At 46.3% G+C, this 15,513-nt stretch overlaps 1 protein-coding gene across 1 annotated transcript in view; it reads right to left on the reverse strand.

The window, feature by feature from the left end:
• Window positions 1-224: 224 nt before the first annotated feature.
• Window positions 225-15,513, reverse strand: part of scn3b (sodium channel, voltage-gated, type III, beta) — a 44,557-nt gene continuing 29,268 nt past the window's right edge. The window contains exon 7 of the mRNA XM_063206210.1: window positions 225-463. Within this exon, the coding sequence (XP_063062280.1) occupies window positions 454-463 (10 nt within the window). The 3' untranslated portion in view covers window positions 225-453. The remainder of the gene's footprint in view (window positions 464-15,513) is intronic.

Genomic DNA, 15,513 nt, shown 5'->3' on the forward strand with positions numbered 1-15,513 from the left:
AGAGAGCAAACAAGTGAGAGAGAGAGTGGGGAGGAAAGGAAAAGAGAAAGCTAGTGAAAAATACGTAAGAACTAGTGGTTGCTGGAGATACTGGGAGGTGGCTGAGGCACGGTGGAGATTAAGGGCCATCAGATGGTGATCATCAGGAGCAGAGGAGGAGGAGGAGGAGGAGGAGGAGGAGGCGTCAGATAGATATCTTCACAAGCGGAACAGGAGGGCGTCAGATAAATATCTTCAGGAGAGAGCAGGAGAAGGCATCAGACAAATATCTTCACGAGCGGAGCAGGAGGTGTGAGACAGATCTCTAGGAGCGGACTTGGCATCAGACGCTTCAGTGGCAGATCTTTAGGAGGAGGAGAAGGTGGAGGAGGTGGCATAAGACACATATCTTCACGAGGAAAGACGGTGGAGGGCGTGGCAGTGTTTTGCGTTTCGCTGGCTTCTCCCTGCTTCTCAGGAGTACCTGCAGAGGAGGTGAAAGAGAGGAGGTGAATGAGAGGAGTAAGTATCAGAACATATTCCCCTGGTTACCCCAGACCAAAACCTCATCTACTGGTCAAGACACATTCCCCTCAATCATGCATAAACTATGCACTGTAGGCAGACAAAAAAGAAGGATGACATGGAAGACGAAAGACGAAAGGACGAAAGAAAGAAAGAAAGAAAGAAAGGACGAAAGAAAGAAAGAAAGAAAGAAAGAAAGAAAGAAAGAAAGAAAGAAAGAAAGACAGAAACACACAAATAAACAAACCAAAGCAAACAGGAAGGACACAAGAAAAACACAAGTTAGATCCCCCAAAAAGGGAGTGGGGATGGTTGGATTTATTAAAAAGCAAACACTATTACAGTACATAATGGAGACCATTCACAAACACCTGTTTGATACTTGTGCAATACACTTCTCTATATAGTTCTCTTGCTCTCACTCTCTCTCTAACACACACACACACACACACACACACACACACACACACACACACACACACACACACACACACACACACACACACACACACACACACACACACACACACACACACACACACACACACACTGCACTGTTGGCACCTTGGGCTCTATGAAATGCTTTATTGAAATGGCAACAGCTGCTGCGTTCAAGTCTAGTGGCATTTACTGACATTTCGTTCCCTTTTTTCCTGGTGATTCATGTATAGCGGAGGGGAGCAGAGTGTAACCGACGCCGCGACGCAACACTCAACATCTACACATGAAACGGAAAAAACAAAACAGGCCCTTCCACCCCCAGATAAAAACCCAGCACACACTCACTGAAGACTGAATATAGTAACACAACACACAGCCTCACTCCCGAGCAAATATAAACACAACATGCATGCATACTCTACTTCATTAAAACTTTTATAACAACAGACTCCGCAACAGCCCAGTATAACACAACACACAGTGTCACTGAAATCCCAATATAACACAACACAGTCATTCCAATGTAACATTGAGACTGGCATCCTAATGCAAACACAAAGACTGTTTGGAAACCCAATATGATACACTCAATGACACCTAAGTGTTATGCAAAAAACTCACCCTTCAGGAACTGAAATTTAAAGCTGCCGTCTGTAAGCTTTCCTGTTGACATACGAAAAGCCTCTATTCTAGGATTTTGGAAGTTGTATATGGTTTTTCTTGGAACGAGAAAAATAAGCTGGCAAAGATTTAATTTTTTGCAGTGTATCTAGTGGGCTCTCTCTCATGTCAGAGCCAAATCTTTTGTGTCCCAAATGCTAGTGTTTCTGTATCCAGCATTAGTGTGTTTGTGAATTAGCATAATATAGTTAGTTTGTCTGTCCAACACATTAGTGAGTTAGTGTCTGCCCAAAACATGAATGTGTTAGTGGGCCTATCCAAAAACACAAATGTGTTAGTGTGTCTATCCAACACATTAGTGAGTTTTGTTTATCTAAATCATTTATGTGAAACTAGAGTGTCTGTCCAAAGCATGAATGTTTAGTGTTGTGTGTTAGTGTTTCTCTCCCAACATAATTGGCTATTAGTGTGTCTTTCCAAAAAAATAATGGGCAAGCAACTGTGACTGTTCCAAACAGAGTCACAGAGTTTGTCGCACAGTAAGGTCCGGGGGCATGCTTGTTGCAGCGTATGTACTGTATGCACATTTTGTGCACAAACACGTAATTCAATGTCATTTTGCACACGGGAGATCGCCCAGCACAAGGTACGCAGACGTGTGCGTACAGTGCAATGTTGACAGAATTACAAGGTTCGATCTTACGAACTTTCATCTTGAGGTTGCGGTAGGCGTCAAACAAAACATTGGTGGAAGACATTAATGAGAGCCCCATTGGCTATCTGCCGCTTTATGCTAACATCTCCAGTATCATAGTACCCCAATCGTCCTGAAACAAGTCTGTGAATTTGGTCGCACACAGTTGCATGTGGTATTTAATGCACACTGCAAGCATGGCCTAAGTGTGTCTGTCCCAAATAACATTATTCTATTGCAAACATGAGTGAGTCAGAGTTAGTGTGTCAGTCCCATACAGAAATGTGTTAGTGTCTGTGGCCAACATTTTTAATGTAGCTGGACAAAGCCCCTCCATTTCTGGAGTGTGAAGCCAGTGTGTTATGGCTGGCCCGCAAGTGTAGGGCTACTGTGAGTCTGAGCCCTGGACGCTGATTGAGGGGAAAAATCAATCACACGCCTGAATGCCTCCATAATCCTCTCCTTCTCCATCACAGCTCCAAGGGCAGTGAAGAGAGAGAGAGAGAGAGTACTGGGCCAGGGCCAGGGCCAGGCTGGGCTGAACCAGGGGGACACATAGAGGCCGAGTGGACTGAACCGGACAGTGTGGATCGGCTCAAGTGGATCAGAACAGGCAGGCTGAGCGAGGTGAAGCTTTGTTTTGGCTCTCGGGGAGGGACTCTAAGGGCCTGTGTGTGCCTGGAATATGATCAGATCTTGGGGAAGATTTTAGATTCCAGCTTGGTGCCTGAGCCAGACAGCAGAGAAACTCAGCCACTGTGGTTAAATATCAGTGGTTCCCAACTTGGGCTGCCAGGACTGCCTTTTGCCCCTAAGAATATTGTCACGTCACGACCCCAATAGACACCACAACGCTGAAAAGTTGTTGAATCTTTTATTTTACTGCTGTCCCACATTTACCTTGATCTCAAAGAGTAAAGGGTTGTTGAAGGAGGAGAGAGCAAGAGAGACAGAGAGTCAGATAGAAAGAGAAACATTTTTAATAGCCTTGACTTGACAAAATTCACAAAGAAAGACCAGAAATGATTTGCGTAGCTAATATTACTCCAACACTAATGCCAACAGACATCAGTAACAGATTTAACCTCCTCTGTTGTGGTTTGTTGTCATTGCTCCAAAGGTTTCATTGGAATTGGTTTCATTCTCCAGCGCAGATTGGAGAGGATTTGTGATTTGGTATATTCTCTAATGCTGCAGAGTAAGCCAAGACGTGAAGGGGGGCTCAGCCAAGTGCACACTCAACCCGATGCTAAACACCATGCTTAACAACAAACATCAACACACGCACATCAAGTCATCATACTAGTCTGTCCAATGATACAGTCTGATGAAGGTGTTCTGTACTGTAATAGTGGTGACACACTCTCTCTGTCTCTCTCTCTTTCTTTCTCTCTCTCTCTCTCTCTCTATCAGACACACAGACACACACACACACACACACACACACACACACACACACACACACACACACACACACACACACACACACACACACACACACACACACACACACACACACACACACACACACACACACACACACACACACAGCACACAGCACACATCACACATCACTATGCTCTGAGTTCCTGAAACATCCATAACCGACAAATGTTTTCTACATCATTTCCGGATCGTCTGTATCAGTAGTCTACATACTACTCAATGGCAACTTAACAGTGGCACAGTGCCAGCCTGCCAGGCCATTCCTTCAAGGCCCCAATCCGGTGATCCATGGTGTCTGGGCATCAGTCAGGGCAGTCCTAATGGCAAATTTTGACGCCTGAGCAAGACCACAAATCTTCTCTCCCTGCCAGGAATAAGTAACGCCTCTCACCCCAACCCCGATCCACCCTGGACCTGTAAAAATGTCCTCCTCTCTAGTTCTCTTTAAATCTCCGCTTGACTCCACTCCACTCTAGCCAACGGCCCACATTAGGCAGAAGCTTTGGGAAATGCTGACCATCAGCTCAGCGAGAGAGAGAGCAATGCCATCCTCCGATCTCCACGGGGGTCAACATTACACACACCCATCTAACCCACAGTGACAACCTTCCCTCCATCAAGCCAAGCCAAGCCAAGCGCAGGACAGCTCTGCCCCAGAGCCCCTGGCTGCCCAACACCATTCCTCTACGCAGCTGCCTATTTCTGCTCCGTCCCACTGACTGCCGAAAGACTAGAACACCCATGACTAGAGCAGGGATGCCAAAAGTAAAAGTAGAAGTAAAAGTAGAAGGATGAGAAGTAGAGAAAAAAAACCTGGCACTTTTCTTTAGCACAGCTAACTTCCACGGATAACAGATCTACAGTTACTATCCTGTAGAGGAACAGCTGATTCTGTGCTGGTTGTATCAAATTTGTGGTGGAGAGTAAGCTTTCTATTAGACACAACTTATCTTCAGTGCCTTCAGTGTATTTACCACTCAGTGCCAGCTGAAGGCTGGCATGGTGCCAGTGAGGCCACTCATTCACTGCCCTCATTTGGTGTAGTCCGAGTGTGTCTGGGCATCATCCATCCTAACGGGGAACATCAAACCCCAGCAAGACTACCAATCTTTATCTCCGTCAGGGATAAATAATAGGCCCTCACCCCAAGCCCTGATCCCTCTAGACTATTGTTTCTCAACGGGGGATCTATAGCCCCCCAGGTGGCAGTGGGGAGCCCAAGGGGGGCGTTGAGAGGGATACAGCTGAAGGGGTGTGTGTGGGGGGGGGGGGGTGTAAGGGTGGTAGTGGTAGGCTTATGATGAGGACAAGGGGGTGAACCAGACAAAGAAGGTGTAGTTCAGAGGGCTTCTGCATTCTTTTGCGTGGTGTGAAGGTAGACTAATGGTAGACTAACGCCCCTCAAGGGCAACCAGGCACTGCTCCCTCTCACCTGCCAGCACTTTTATTGACCGTAACTTGGAAATAATGTTTTGAAGGTGTCCAAGGCACTCTTCGTCTTTGTTGAAAAGCTTTTAATCTAACTGAGCTGGGGCATAGTGGAACAAATTAAAATCACCAACATGATTCGGCCTGCAATGGCCTTCATCAGAGCTTTGAAAGAGGTCAAGGTCAAGGAGGTGTTGGGAGGCGAATGTTGAAGTCCAGTGGGCGTTTATTCCAAAAAAGGTTGAGAATGGCCCTACAGTGGCTGAACGGTAGGGCACTCATCTGCTACGCGGTCGGCTCAGGTTCGATTCCGGCCCGGGTCCTTTGCCGACCTTTCCCTGTCTCTTTCTCCTAAAAATGTTTCCTGTCTCTCTCTCTCTCAAACTGTGCTGTCACTAGCAAAGTCGAAAAGACCAAAAGATATGTCTAAAAAAAAGGTTGAGGACCACTGCTCTAGACCTTCAAAAGTTCTCCTCCTCCCGTCTCGTCTCCTGCCCCCTCTCTCCTCTCAGCTTGACACTGCTCCAGACAGCGGTCAACATCACCAGCCGCTGAAGAGAAATGCTGACCATGACCTCAGCAAGAGATCAATGCTACGTTCAGACCCTCTGTGGGGGGTCAATATCACACTCACTACCTATCCCGGAGGAGGGACAGCATCCTCTCTATCAAGCCCAGGCCAGCTCAGCTCAGCACAGCCTGGACAATGGTAAATAGTGAATTGACCACATCTATTTTATATGTCGTGCTTTTCTACCCTGCCTTCCAGCTGCCACACCGGCACCCAGGGTCGGATTAACGCACAGGCTAGATATGGCTACAGCCTAGGGCCCCCCACCTGCCAGGGGGTCCCTGGTCCGCCAAAAGTGGAAAATGGCACAATTGTGACAAGATGCAATATTGAAATATTCATCTGTTTAGTTGAGTACAGTTGGTAGACATGTCATCTTTACTTCCTAGCTCGTAATTATGACACTGTCTATGTAAATTTGTCACGAAATTTGCTTTTCAGGGGGGCCCACAGCAACCTGTAGACTAGCAGCCCCATGCCATCTGAATCCGGCCCTGCAGACACCTCCACCACCAGTACCACCATCGCCCCAGTAAGCTTCATATTAAAAGCTATTCATCTTCAGAGTGTCTTCATTAGTATTCTACCGCTCAGCGCCAGCTGTAGAATGGCAGGATGCCAGGCCACTCATTCACGACCCTCATATGGCATAGCGTGCCTGGATATCATTGTGGGCAGTCCTAATGGGCAATATTACATCTCAGCAAGACCGTAAATCGTTCACCCTGCCAGGGATAAGGGCCCTCTCACCACAGCCCCAATCCCTCTTAGGGTAGATCTCTGTTAAATCTTGCCTCTTCTCTTTTCCTCTCCTGTCCTCTCTCTCCTCTCAGCTTGACTCTGCTCTAGACAGTATTCCAACTCAACCCGTCGCTTTAGAGAAATTCTGACCATCAGCTCACTCAGAGATCAATTCCATCCTCACATCCCCATGGTGTCCAAGATTACACCCACCCACCCTGGAGAGACAGGCTTCCCTCCATCAAGCCCAGCCCAGCACGGTCCTGCACTAGAGACGCTTGGTCAACCACATATCTCTTCGCTTTGACCTAAATCTTTTGGTTCTGGTGGATTTTAGGCCTCTTTGATATTTTATTTCTGCTATTGTCTCCTTAATTTCAGTTTTTTTTTATTGTTATTTTATTTCTCCTATCTATTTTATTATAATTCTCTTTCATTATTTTTTTGTTTTTAACATTGTTTTTAACTGTGTCTTACTGTTAAGCACATTGAGCTGCATGTCATGTATGAATTGTGCTATACAGATACTGTTATTAATACTCAGCTGCCCACCTCAATTCCCGAAAGAATAGATTAAGTCTATTACAGACTATTCCTTTAGAGTGGCATTAATGGCAAGACGCCAGGCTACTCATTCACAGCCCTCATATGGTGATTTAGTGTGCCTGGGCATCATTGTGGGCAGTCCTAATGGGCAATATTACATCTCATCCCTGGCAGGGTGAAAGATTTGCGGCCTTGCTAAGTGATGCCCCTCTCATCCCAACCCCAATCCCTCTTAGCTCTCTGCTAGATTTCTTCTCTTCTCTTTTCCTCTCCTGCCCTCTCTATCCTCTCAGCTTGACTCTGCTCTAGCCTGCAGTCCAACTCAACCAGCCGCTTTAGAGAAATGCTGACCATCAGCTCACTCAGAGATCAATGCCACCCTCAGATCTCCATTTGGTTCAATATTACACCCAGCCACCCTGGAGAGACAGGCTTCCCTCCATCAAGCCCAGCCAAGCACGGTCCTGCACTAGAGACGCTCTGATCAAACCCAATCCCTCTACTCAGCTGCCCACCCACCTCAATTCCAACCCCACCCCCAACCTAAATGCAATTTCGTTGTGTGCAGTGTGCAATGTTCACTTGTGTGCTGTGGAGTGCTGTGTCACAATGACAATGGGAGTTGGAGTTTCCCAAGGGGCGTTCACTTCACTTCACTGAATAGAGTAAGCTTTCTATTACAGAAAATTCCTTTACAGAGCATTGATTATTATTCTACCCCTCAGTGCCAGCTGTAGAGAGGTATGGTGCCAGGCCACTCATTCATTCACGGCCCTTCCCTTCCTCCAGTGATCTAGTGTGCTACCTGGGCATCATGGCGGGGTAGTCCTAATGGGGAATATCACACCTCAGCAAGAACACAAATCTTTCTCTCTGCCAGGGATAAGCACGTAACTCTCCTCTCGCACCAAACCCCAATCCCTCTTGTTCCTCGCCCTTCAACTTCACTCTTCTCCGGGCAGCAGCCTACATCACACAGGAACAGAAAGAGAATTGCTGACCGTCAGTCAGCTCAGCGAGAGATCAGTGCCATGCTCAGATCTCTGTGGGTTTAATTACACCCACCATCTACCCCGGAGTGACGGCCTTCGCTTCGTCCAACTCAACTGCAGCTGCAGCCAAGAGCAGGCCAACAGACCCCCACACGGCCTGCCCCCAGCAGCCTAGGCCTGCATTACAGCCCCTGGGCCAATACCATCCCTCTACACCAGGCGTTCCCAAACTTCTGTTGAGACCCCCTTTTGGAACCCCCTTTTTTGCAACTCTCCTCCCATTTTCCAAATGCAAAACAAATTTTTCCTAAACTTAAATGTCAGGTAAATATACTGTACATGTATTGCCAATTAAAGTCAATAGTGTTACTAACAATGTATGGAAAGGATTTAAAAAAGCATATATCCAAGGTTTTATGTAAACAGTCCTTTCTGTCCGCAACCCCCCCTGGAGTACCTCTGCGACCTCCAAAGGGGTTCCGACCCCCCAGTTTGGGAACCACTGCTCTACACTGCTCTACACTACAGTATAGCCCCTGGGCCAATACCATCCCTCCACAACACACAACACAACACCATCCACCTACAACACTCCACACACATTTTTTATTTGTTTTTAAGAAAATTATTTCAAGGCCCACTTTCAATGCCTTCAGGGCCCACCAGTGGGGCCCCGGTCCACAGTTTGGGAACCACTGCTCTACGCAGCCCTACAGTACAGTATAGCCCCTGGGCCAACATCATCCCTCTATCTGCTGCCCATCTCTGTTCACGCCGATAGCTGCCCACAGGCTACTGCTGCACTCAGCAGAACACGCAAGTGTGGGCCAGAGTGATGTTCTGTCCAACGTAAGGATGTGGGATTGAACCACTTTACACACACTTTCTCTGCAACTCACTCCCATTGCACTCACTCCTCCTCTCTCTCCTCCCATTTCTCTTTCTCTCTCTCTCTCTCTCTCTCTCTCTCTCTCTCTCTCTCTCTCTCTCTCCCCCACAGACTCTATCAGTCTACATGTAGCCCCAGGTTATGTTTCTCTTTCTCTCGTTTGTCTCTCTGTTTCTCTCTGTCTCTGTCTCTCTAGAAAGAAGGGGGGCAGAGAGGCAGAGAGTGAGAGAGAGAGAGAGAGAGAGAGAGAGAGAGAGAGAGAGAGAGAGAGAGAGAGAGAGAGAGAGAGAGAGAGAGAGACAGAGACAGAGAGAGAATCAACAAAGAGCTGTGCCAGTTCCTTCACATAATCCTATGAATTCTGGCCATTCACACAGGCGAGCACCTGCAGGAACCAGCTCTGACACTGAACTGGTTCATGTGAAAAGAAATGTCCTACTTTTGATACTGCAAACACAGCAAAACTGTATTAGTATCATTAGCTAACATGGCAAAAGTTACGTAACTTAACAGTTTTATTGTGTGCTTGAACTGAACTATTGTAGTTTTCTTTTTTTTGTTCTAATATATCACAGGTTCAGTCAGGAGAGACATCCATCCATGACTGATTGAGTAACTGTAGCGAAGGGGAGTAGAGTTGCTCAGCCGGGACTCAAACCCAGATCTTCTGGGGTAGAAAACTGGCACTCTGACCTCTACAACTTAGAGCCAGGCTCGTTGGCATGACAGTCAGAACACACCACCACCCTAGTGATGGTCACTCCATCACACTAACCCAAGCTGCACCTCAGCTATGTAGTCAGAGTAGTTTTGTTTCGGGACCGTAGTTGGCATACAGTTATTAATCAGAGCAGGGTCAAAGATTTCCCTTTGCTCCAAGTGCACTGGGCCGTATAACTAAACGGAGGGCTGCCCTGCATTTGGATAGGAGTAGAAATGTCTGGACTCAGAGATTTATCACAGTCGGGGGTTCAGGGAGCTGCCGATCTGCAGTTTTCTGGCGTCTGCTCAGAGGAAGGCAGCTCAGTCCACTGGTCTCCAAACAGATGGGATATACAGAGTGTTGTGTTTATAGATTTCCCTGAGACAGTGGTATTCTCCCTCCCTCCCTCTCTCTCTCTCTCTCTCTCTCTCTCTCTCTCTCTCTCTCTCTCTCTCTCTCTCTCTCTCTCCAGTCTGGGCCCATCATTTTACAAATATAGCCTCAGGTCATGTTTCCCTTTCTCTCTGTCTCTGTCTGTCTGTCTGTCTGTCTATCTGTGAACAACCCCTCTTTGTCTATCCGCCTGTCTGCTAGCTTGTCTGTCTGTCTTTCTGTCTTTCTGTCTGTCTGTCTTTCTCCCATGTCTGTCTGCAGTCTTGGGTCTTCATGGTACCGGTGTGCACTGAAACAAATCCCAAATCCAAATGTTCTTTCTCCGGCAGCACAAACATTATGAGGCCCAAGCTAATGAACATCATGGATGATTGAAGGTCCCCGAGACCATAAAATCCACCCATTCTCTCTCTTCTCTTGTTTGTCTCTTTCTTTTCCTCTCCCCACTCTCTGTCTGCAGGCAGTTTCCTCTTGTTTCCTCTTTTGCGTTTGTTTTTGTCTTGTTTTGTGGGTATGTCTTGTGTTTTTGTCTTGTGTTTTGTCTGTCCTGCCGTCCGTCCATCTGTCTGTCTGTCTGTCTGTCTGTCTGCCTTCAGGCTAGTGGTAGCTGTGTGCACTGAAACAAATTCTAAATCCAAATTTTATTTCTCCGGCAACAAAAAACATTATTCATATTACAAACGTTATTCTTTTTCTTTTTCTCTCACCACTTTCTGTCTGCAGTCTGAGTCCAGGGTATACCTCTCCTCATCAGTTTGCTGTGTTCTTCAGTTTCTCTCTGCTTGTGTCTGTCTGTATGAACATTACGGATGAGTGAAGGTCCCTGAGATCATAAAAATGCACCCATTCTCTCTTTGCTGCCTCTCTTGTCTTTTACTTTTCCTCTACACACTCTTTGTCTGCGGGCTGCAGTCTGAGGCCAGGGTATACCTACCTCCTCCTGTGTTTTTCACTTTCTCTCTGTTTGTCTCTTCCTGTATGTATATCAGTCTGTGACCACTGTCTGTCTGTCTCCCCTGTATGTCTGTCTGTCTGCCTGCAGTCATCTGTCTTTCCCTCCCCTGTCTGTCTGCAGTCTAGGGTCTTCATGGTACCTGTGCGCACCGAAACAAATTCCAAATCCAAATTTTATTTCTCCACCCGCACAAAAATTATGGGGCCCAAGCTAATGAACATCACGGATGAGTAAGGGTTCCTGAGACCATAAAATGCGCTCATTCTCTAAAATGCGCATGGTCTCTCACTGTTTTTGTTATTCTCTTTCTTTTTCTCTCACCACTTTCTGTCTGCAGTCTGAGTCCAGGGTATACCTCTCCTCTTCAGTTTGCTGTGTTCTTCAGTTTCTCTCTGCTTGTGTCTGTCTGTATATCTGTCTGTCACCCCCTCTCAGTGGTGTAGTCTACTTTTTTATGGAGGGTATACTGTATATTTGAGCATTTTTTGAAGTGGGTATACTGTATATTTGTGCTATTCAAAACGACGGATCAATCAATTTTAAGTGGTTATACTGAAATCCCTGAAATTTAGAAGTGGGTATACTCTGTATACCCGCGTTCTACGTAGACTACACCACTGCCCCCTCTCTGTCTGTCTGTCTGTCTGTCTGTCTGTCTGTTAGTCTGTCTGTCCGTTCGTCTGTCTTTCTACCCTTTCTGTCTTCAGTCTGGCCTCGCGGTGCCTGTGTGCCCCAAAAACATATTCCATCCAGATTTGTATTGTTCCGGCTCCGGCAGCACAAACGTTAAGGGGCCAATGAAAGGCAAGCTAATGAACATTACGGATGAGTGAAGTCCCATCTCTGGAGAGGACGAGGCTTAATGGAAAACCCAGAGCAGCACCTGCTTCAGCAGGCTCCCATGTCTCCAGGCTCCTGTTGGCTGGAGCCTTCCTGCCCCTCAGAGGATGACTTGTTGTGTTTGAGAGACAGACGTACTCTACCTACGCACGACACACAGAGCCCCCTTTGAATGCACGCGGACACACACATGCACATGCACACATACACATGCACGCACACACGTATGCACACACACACAAGCGTGCACGCACGCACGCACGCTCGCACGCTCGCACGCACGCACGCACACACACACACACACACACACACACACACACACACACACACACACACACACACACACACACACCCCTATAGTGATGCAATATTGAGGAAACAATCCTCGTACGGAGCTGCCGGTGACGGCAGTTCACACACCTGAGACCGGAAGACATCTGGACTGGGACTGATGTTCTGGGAGACATATCAACTATCCTCCGGCAGACGTCACCAGACAGAACAGATGAAGAAAGGTAAAAACCCAAACAGGAGTTTGACTCTATCATCTAGACCTGGGGGGTATACAAAGGAGCTGGTTCAGTAGTGTAGGTACAATTCCTGCCACTTCTCTACGCAGAGAAACTCATGACGAAGTTATGAGAATCATGTGACTCAAACTGATGATGATTGAGACGAAGGTCATCAATAATCATTAGTAAAAGAGTTACTTCCCCTCTGACCACCAAATGGCTGGCCCAGGGTCCCTGCCATGTTGTTCTCAGTCCTCCTCCTTTAGGAGGCGCTGTGACTAAAGCCCCATTCACCATCACCTGGTTATCAGTGACCTTTGATAACCCATTGTCTTGCCCCAAGACCCTCACTCTAGTTTTGGCTGCTGGTCGGGCGAGACGCATAGAGTAACTTGCGCAACAACTTTGGACAAGTATTGTTGATATCTGGCCGAATATCAACATAGACTGCTTAGTTCATCTTAAAACACTTTGCAAAGAATTCCTCACTTCAAGTCTTAGATCTTGCCTGGACATATCTGTAAGACTTTCATCCGGACACTGTGGGCTAAGGCGAGCTCACTGCGAGAAGATATCCACGCACGCCTCCGTGGAACAACTTCTTGCATTTGGGATTCAACCGAAGAATCTCGAAGCCGCAACAAAGAAAGACTTTTGCACCCCCCAAAACTCTCGAGGACGAGAGAAACGTGGACTGCAATCCCCATTTCCAGACGGACGTACTGAGCCTTTGGAAACTGGATCTCCCTCTTCATCTCACACAGTAGGCACTGGGCATAGCTTATGTACTGAGATAGATGTGTTTTGAACTATGACTTGAGTTATTTTTCATGTGCACATGTTTATTTGCATTTCTCCTGCTTCTCTGTCTATCCTTCTTCTTAGCTTAGGTTCCCCTCTGCTAACCCATTCTGTATTACTGGCTACTAAGCCTAGCGACCCCGCTTGTGGCGTTCGCACGGAATAGTTCAAGTATTGATTTAACCATCAATGCTCGGACCTCTCCGAGGCTCGTCATAGCGCGGCCGTTTCGCTTACTAGTCCAGAAATACACGCGCAGCGCCTTTTGTTGTAACGGGCCACAACAGGCCCCAGGTTAGCTCCACGCAACGCTGACCATTTGTTTACACAGACACGCATAGCCACTAGAGTTCCATCTCTCTTTCCCTTCTCTCTGTATCTCTCTCCCTCTCTCTCGTTCTTCCACTCTCTCCCTTTCGAAATACTTGATTCTCAGAACCCTCCGAGCATTTCGGTACTCTTTTATACACTGTGAGTGCATAATCTGTAGTAAACCATTCTCTGAATAGCCAACTCTGCTCGGAGCGCTCTGCAAGTTAGCCATTAGCCAAGTTGGGCTTGCAGCGCCTACACAAGCACGCTGAAACCCCACTTCCTGTAGTTTTACAACTGGTAATGGCTGCGTAGACGGCAACGTCTCCTACTTGCTGTTTCTTTTATTTCGTTTTCCTTCTCTCCCTGTGCTACTCGGACTTGTTATCGTTAATTCCAGAACCCTTTGATACATTCGCGCGTCCACTACGGGACTTGAAGCGCCTGAAACCACACGGTTTACTTGCTACATAGCTGCTAGCTATCCCTATTGTTCACGGTTCTGATGCTAACGTTAACCTAGCCGAGAGGACGCCATTGTTGCCCAGCAACAGACACGCACATACAGTAATCAGTGCGAGTTCCTCCCACTGACTACTACTCTCTCATCCCCTTCATTTCTCTCTCCATTCCACAAGGAATTGTGTGCATTTATTACAGAAACCTAGACATTGTTGTGGACCCTTCGGGCCCTGCCTAGTCAACACTAGGCCTTTGCTAAGCAGCTACTTATCAGTAGCCTTTCCATTGTCTATGCTTTCTGTAGCTAATGCTAGCTTAGTCAACCACACACACGTGGTAGCCTATAGCAACCAGACCTCTGCTACACACACACACACACACACACACAGGCTGAACGCCTGCCCCCCTCTTCTTTCTTTTCCCCTCTTTTATTTTCTTTCTTGTTTTATATTATTGTGCCTTATTTTTGTTATTATTCCATTTAACCGACTTTGAATGTAATGCATTTTATTAGATTACCTAGTAGTTAATAAAAGTAAATCATTTGATTGCATTTTTGTTGTCCTTGTTACTTTGTACACCCAACCAACCTATTATTAGAACTTTGCCTTCAGATCAACCTTTGTGCTTGTGTGACCCAGCTGATCACAGAGAATAGGTCTCATACTCTCATTGTTCACTGTGGCCCGCTGAGTAACCCCAGTACAAAACTTATTATTAATTCTGTGTTTAGCAATTTATTGTTGAATATTGTGATTGATAATCCAAGGATTTTATGAGACGGTCCTTGGCCAAGGATTTTATGAGACGGTCCTTAAATTACATTTTAATTAATTTGTTTATTAATATTAATTAATTCATAATTAATTAAATTCCCAAACGAGATTTTACCTTCAATTCCTGGTATAGCCGCATGAGGAGTAAATCCACACGCAGCTTCCCATACATTAACGTAACTTCAATTACATTACCGGTGCGACCCGTGTAAGAATTCCGATTCTTACGCGACTACCCCTACAGTAGTAAACCAGGTTAAGTTAACTTTAGGCTTTTTTCCACTGCCGGTTTTCTGATAGGCTGTGATGATGTGTAGCCGTGACAGGCAAGTCTGGCAGAGATGCAGGTCCACAAGAAGGTTTGCGCAAAAGTTGAGGGTTGTTTTTATTTTTTCCACAGCCAAAATCTGTGCAGATATTTACAGTGAGATAAACTAAAGTCAAAAATGCAAATAAACAAACAATGACACGAGGGTCAAAAGAAAAGGAAAAATTAACCAACGAAAAGTTTAAGCAACTAAAGTCAAATCAAAATAACTCACTGTACTGAGTTCTGAGGCTCTCACTAACATAAGTGTGCACGCATGGCTGGCCTTTTCACTAACTGAAAACAAAGGACATTTTAAAGACAGATCAATTTTCCCTACTAATTGGCACAAACCAAAATTACAGGCAACTAGGGGTTAAATACACAGAAAAGGCTTCTACTGCCACAGTAAAGACATTAACTGAACAAAAAAGAAATGTTCCTAATACAGGAAAAAGCACATCATACATTCATACAAAAATATTAAAACCAAAACGCTTTATGAGCGCATACTGATTTAAATTGGGTTGAACCATTGGCAACTCAAGCACGAGCGCAGTGCGCGAACGCGCCCCACTC

The sequence above is a fragment of the Engraulis encrasicolus genome, chromosome 9 (genome assembly GCF_034702125.1).
Source record: "Engraulis encrasicolus isolate BLACKSEA-1 chromosome 9, IST_EnEncr_1.0, whole genome shotgun sequence".
In the NCBI taxonomy this organism is placed as follows: Eukaryota; Metazoa; Chordata; class Actinopteri; order Clupeiformes; family Engraulidae; genus Engraulis; species Engraulis encrasicolus.